At 42.2% G+C, this 5751-nt stretch overlaps 1 protein-coding gene across 1 annotated transcript in view; it reads left to right on the top strand.

Annotated features, from left to right (window-relative positions):
- The window catches only part of LOC107689141 (glutamate receptor 3-like), a 140766-nt gene that overhangs the window by 98686 nt on the left and 36329 nt on the right, over positions 1-5751 (top strand). Inside the window, exons 8-9 of the mRNA XM_016487054.1 lie at positions 105-209; positions 1812-1916. Of these exons, the coding sequence (XP_016342540.1) occupies positions 105-209; positions 1812-1916 (210 nt within the window). The remainder of the gene's footprint in view (positions 1-104; positions 210-1811; positions 1917-5751) is intronic.

The raw sequence follows: 5751 nt of genomic DNA on the forward strand, positions 1-5751 counted from the left end.
TCCCCATAGCGACCCCTAGAGGACGCAGTGTCTCGTTCCCTACTCAGGGAACCATGGTTACATAAGTAACCTGAGACGTTTCTTTGTGTTGTCGTTTCTGGCAGGTCCAGGTGCAAGGGATGACTGGCAATATCCAGTTTGACAGCTTTGGTCGCAGATCAAACTACACTATTGATGTTTATGAAATGAAAACAGGGGGCCCAAGAAGAGTAAGTCATCAGTAAATCTGTCCATTTGTTGGGTAAGCTTTGAAAAGTCAGTGTAAGAACTCAAACCGGGATACATTTCGATATGTATATGCTAGTTTACTTAAAGTCCGAGAAAAAAAAAAAACAGACATACACATTTAAAATGTATAGTTATTCTCAATAGAGAAAATAGACCAAAAATACTGGTGACTCATCTTGCACTTGACTTAGCAACAATTAAGTCAAGACATCACAGGTAAATTGAATAAAAACCTCCCCAGTTAATTAATAAAAGTACATTATTACATTTTGTTTTACAAATCTTCTGAAATGTTATGTTTAAATATGTAAATGAAGCATTATCTACTTAAAAAAGCACTAATATGCGTACATTTGCAGAACAGAAATCTGAACATTGTTGAGCATGGCTCAAAATTCTTGTTTCATTTTGTTGACTTGCTGTGTAAGAGTTAAATGTTTTTAAAGAGAGGATTTTGGATCTCTTTTTATCACTCCATAAATCTGAAAATACTGTCAACAGCCAGAAAAATAAATACATTTTCGCCCATAGCAATAACGTTATATAAATCAAGCAAATGATATATGAGCAAACCATCTGTAAAAACCTTCAGAATATAGATAGAAAGAAGACTGTGAAGTCTGGTGTGTGTAAGTGTTACTGAAGGGATATTTCTAGCTCAGTGATGAAAAGAAAGAAAGAAAGAAAGAAAGAAAGAAAGAAAGAAAGACTTCACAATAGTGCATGATGCATGAAAAAAAAAGTATTTGCCTTAATTGGTTCCAAAAAGATGTAGCTGGACAAGACCTTCAATATGTCTTAATTTTTAATTTCCATAAGAAATACATCACAGAAAATAAAACTGTGCTCATCAAACTGTATTCATCTTTAAAGCCACTGTCCCCATTTAAAACAGTTTACTACCTACCACTTACAGCAGCTTGAATCAACATAACCAGTATGCATCAGCTTTCTTGTGAGCTAATAGAAACTGCCCTTTGTAACACAGCATTCCAGCAACAATCGCCACGGATGAGAGTAGTTTAGCCTAAGGTTAGATGGGGTCAGTGTTGGTAAGGAGAAGTGCACTGACAGTGGCTGTCAGAAGTGATGTACAAGACTGTGTCGGACCCCTCTGCAATGTCACCTCAGTGATGCCCTAGTGGCTAGTGCTATGCTAACGGTTATGACACATGCCACTCAACCGCTAAACAACTCCAGCATATAGCGAAGAGGAAACATACAGCGCGCTCTTGTGATAACAGAATGCATAAATCATTCAAACCTAACCGAGTTTAGTTTTTGTTGAGCATAATTACATCCAAGAGTAACTTCCAGCTTCTGCATCCCTGAAAATTCCACCATAACCATTTTTTTCTATTTAACAAATGTCAGCCAAGAATTTGCCTTTTTTGTTTAACTCCAGGCAATAACAGCCGCAGCACGGCGACCTAATACTTTTTTAATGAACACAGTCTTATGAGAGTACACATCCACAACAGCCTCCTTAGCCGAACAGAAGGGCTGGGGGGGGTTGGTAGTTAGCGTTAATGCAGTAAAAATGTCTGCTGTTTGATAGTAACGCGAATGTTTTCCCTTTGCAGATCGGATACTGGAACGAGTTTGAGCGCTTTGTTAATATAATGGATCAGCAGTACACCAACGATTCCTCAGTGGAAAACCGAACAATTGTGGTCACTACTATTATGGTACACGCTCCATGACGTTTTAAACGTGTCGCATATTCTGCCCATCAGGGTCATGGTGTTGACTCCTAGATTGATACATTCTGTCCTGGGCGGGTAGAAGTACATTTCTTTTGTGTTGCTTTCCATCCACTCATTACACGTTGAAACAGTCGAACGCGAGGAAACGCGGCGCATGAGTGTTTCAACTGTATCCGTGTGGGTGTTAAAGCATTTTGATTTTCCATATATCAGTGGCCTGTCGTAGCAGTGACATCACAATAACGGCATTAGGTATGATGGTTTTACATTGACATCATCAAGTAGACATACAATGCATATGTAGGTAAGACTTGTTTCCACTCATCAAGTAAATGGTCAATGACACATGAGCTACAACAGCAAGCTAACGCTTACCGCGACAATGAAGGGTTCGATGGTTTGCCCCCGGCAAAGTTAAAGCGTATTTGAGCGAGGCCAGGTATGAGGCCCCTGCACAGATCCACTTTACATTGACCGGAGGACTGCTCGGTGCTGACGTATCACTTCATCTCCTTCCGTTAATGACATTAGCTTTAGCATCAGCCTCCAATTGGCAAGGCCAACATGCATCTCTGAGGAATTCAAATCAATGCTCACGACATCTTCCCGTGTAAAACAACAATCACTCGTAATTGTTTTATTTCACCAAAAACCAAGGTCAGTCTTTCAAATGACTTGAATGTGAGCAATTAAACCAGCAGCTGTCGGTTATTCCATCAGAGGGATTCAGGAGGAAAACAATCGGACAAAGGATGAGGTGAGAGGATACATGCAGAACAGAACAAACAAACCATTGCTAACCCACTGGCACCCTAATTGTCTCTGACTCTAATGGGATGCGTTCTCTCTGCGAGAAGCCATATTGTTTGGTAATAATGATGTGCTTAAAAAAGCAAGCCGCTGCCGCAATGTTTGAAATGGGGGGCGAAAGAGAGGGTAAAACCAGCTTGTGCAATTTTCTTTGTTCAATTCTGTTTGTCGACAAAGTGCTTTTGAGTTTGGATCCTAACAATGGCTTTGTTTTTGCTTTGGTTTGTTTCCCTACTGAAAAGACCATATATTGTGTTTTTGGATGCTGGTCCCCAGCATGGCACGCTGGTATGCTGCTGGTGTTCCCACCAGGCTGTTTATATAGCTAAACCTGTAAATCAGCCAATATCACTAAAACGGTCATGCTAGTTGACCTGTGCTGGTCCAACAGCTAGACCGAAACAGCAGTAGACACCTAACCAGCAATACCCAGCATAAACCAGCCCAAAATTTATGCTGGTATAAGCTGGTCTTTTTAGCAGGGCTACAGTGTTCTGTCTGTTGGAATGATGAAGGCTTCTGTCGCATATAGGTGCAATGTGCTTGAATGTGTCTGAACAGAATCAACACTATGATTCCTCTGCAGTCACTGCCATTTACTTCATGAATCGGATTCCTTCTCACTTCATACGTTCTTGCCTACCTCACCTCTCACCCTCAACTGCCAATGCATTTCAGACCCCTGGGATATTGCACCACGGCCGTGTGTGTGTGGATGTGTGTGTGTGTGTGTGTGAGTGAGAGAGAGAGAGAGAGAGAGAGAGAGAGAAGCAGAATCAAACCTACTTTGAGTTCTTGCCTACCTCATCTCTCACCCTCAACTGCCAATGCATTTCAGACCCCTGGGATATTGCACCACGGCCGTGTGTGTGTGGATGTGTGTGTGTGTGTGTGTGAGTGAGAGAGAGAGAGAGAGAGAGAGAGAGAAGCAGAATCAAACCTACTTTGATTTGTCTCCAATGTTGTTTAATGGTCTCAGACCCTGTTTACATCTGATATCATCCATCTCCAGTGTTTTGAGCCCAAGTGGACAGTGCTAAATGTAGGTAAACAGAGTCCAGAGATGCATCAGAGGTGGTCAGGGATGCACATGACAGCCACTCGCCATGCTACAGTGATGTTTGTGATAAATCACAAGTGGTTACTGAAGATGCATGTTAATTCCAAGGCCCTTCCAAATCTAGATCCAGACTAATGCCAGAGCCCAGATCTAGACCAAGATCCAAGACCCAGTCCCAGAACAATAATTCTAGAGCAGGCATTGGGCAACTTTAGTCCTGGGGTTCGTTTCTCAAATCCATCGTTAGATAACTGGTCATTAGTTCCACTGAACTCTATTGGTAACGACGGAACTTGTGACCAGGGAAACGCACCCCTGGATGGTCACTGTCCTGCAGAGTTTAGTTCCATCCCTAATCAAACCCGCCTGGCTGTAATTTTCAGGCAATCCTGAAGACATAGGTTAGATCAGGATTGCCCACTCCTGTTCCTGGAGATCTACCTTCCTGCAAAGCTCAGCTTCAACCTTGATCAAACACACCTGAACCAGCTAATTATGATCTTCAGGAACACTTGATAATTATGACAGGAGTGCTGAAGCAGGGCTGGAAATGAGCTCTGCAGGAAGGTAGATCTCTAGGAACAGGATTGTGCACCCCTGGGTTAGATTTTTCAGCTGCATTTTTGATTAGGGATGGAGCTCTGCAGGACAGTGGCCCGAACCAAGAAGGAATGTATTGCAGCATTCATTTCAAAACACTATGCCACTGTATATAGTAGCTAGGCAGCCACTCAAAGCCATGAGTTTCTTGCAAATTCTTTGTATTTTAAAAGATACCGTGGCAACTAGAGATTAAGTTGATTATCACCAGTAATAAGTGTGCTTGAACTCCTATAAGAACTCCTATAAGATCACTACAAATCACACTGTGCGACATGGATCTAATAAACTTGGGTATGACGTGTGTAGACTGTACGATGATGACACCTATTGACTCGTAGGCTACAACGCATGTTACTATAGAAGAATAAAATGTCATCGGCATGTGCTAGTGGTAAACAAAAATCATGATGAATCGCATTTTAGCAGTTGTAGTTTTTATGTATATTGGGAAAAAAGTGAAAGCAGCAATAGAGGAATGCATAAGAGCTTGAGGTAAGTAGTTTTGTGTTTTAGCGCCATGTCGCGTTGATTTCATGTCACTTTTTTATTGACTGGTCAGTAAACGTGGGTCGTAGCAGCAAACACAGCATGCGATGAGCATGCTGAATTTCTGACACTGTCAGAAAATGATCGCAGGCTATCTTTGGTCGCAAGACCGTGACAACGGCCATCTTTGAACCTCTCTCACTGTTCGACAAAGGATGACCATTTAGGAGCCACGATCACAGAAATCGCCACGATTGTTTCACAATGCCAATCTTTCGTCTGGGACAGCCGAAAATCCTGTGTCTCAGGCTTAAGACATGGAAACATTCATGTGATTTCTTGAGGTCTCAAGACCAAGAGCACGAGATCCAGACTTGAACTCTCAGACTGTACTTCAGGTGTAGACAACAATTTGTCTCAGTTGGCAACCTGTGATTGGATCACCTGAGATGGATGTTAATACCAGGTGTAAAGAGGGCCTTAGAAATTACCTGTTTGGTCTGACTGTGGCCACATGTGGATCAATGTCCCTCAATCCCCCGTCTGCTGCTTCAGTCGTTCCTCTTGTATGTGTTCCAGTTTGGTGGATTATGTGTGTGAGAGAATGGGTGGGTATGAATGCACAGTCATGATATCCCAGCATGCCTGCATGCCTGTGACTGATAAGCTGTCGGTGGACTCTGGTGCCTGTGACACCAGACAATGAAAGCAATAAGCTAAGATGGTAATAAAAGAGCATGTGTTTGATTAACAGGAAGCTCCATATGTGATGTACAAGAAAAACCACATGCATCTGGAAGGCAATGACAAGTATGAAGGCTACTGTGTCGATTTAGCTTCTGAGATTGCCAAACATGT

Source organism: Sinocyclocheilus anshuiensis, unplaced genomic scaffold (genome assembly GCF_001515605.1).
Source record: "Sinocyclocheilus anshuiensis isolate Anshui unplaced genomic scaffold, SAMN03320099.WGS_v1.1 scaffold846, whole genome shotgun sequence".
Taxonomy (NCBI): domain Eukaryota; kingdom Metazoa; phylum Chordata; class Actinopteri; order Cypriniformes; family Cyprinidae; genus Sinocyclocheilus; species Sinocyclocheilus anshuiensis.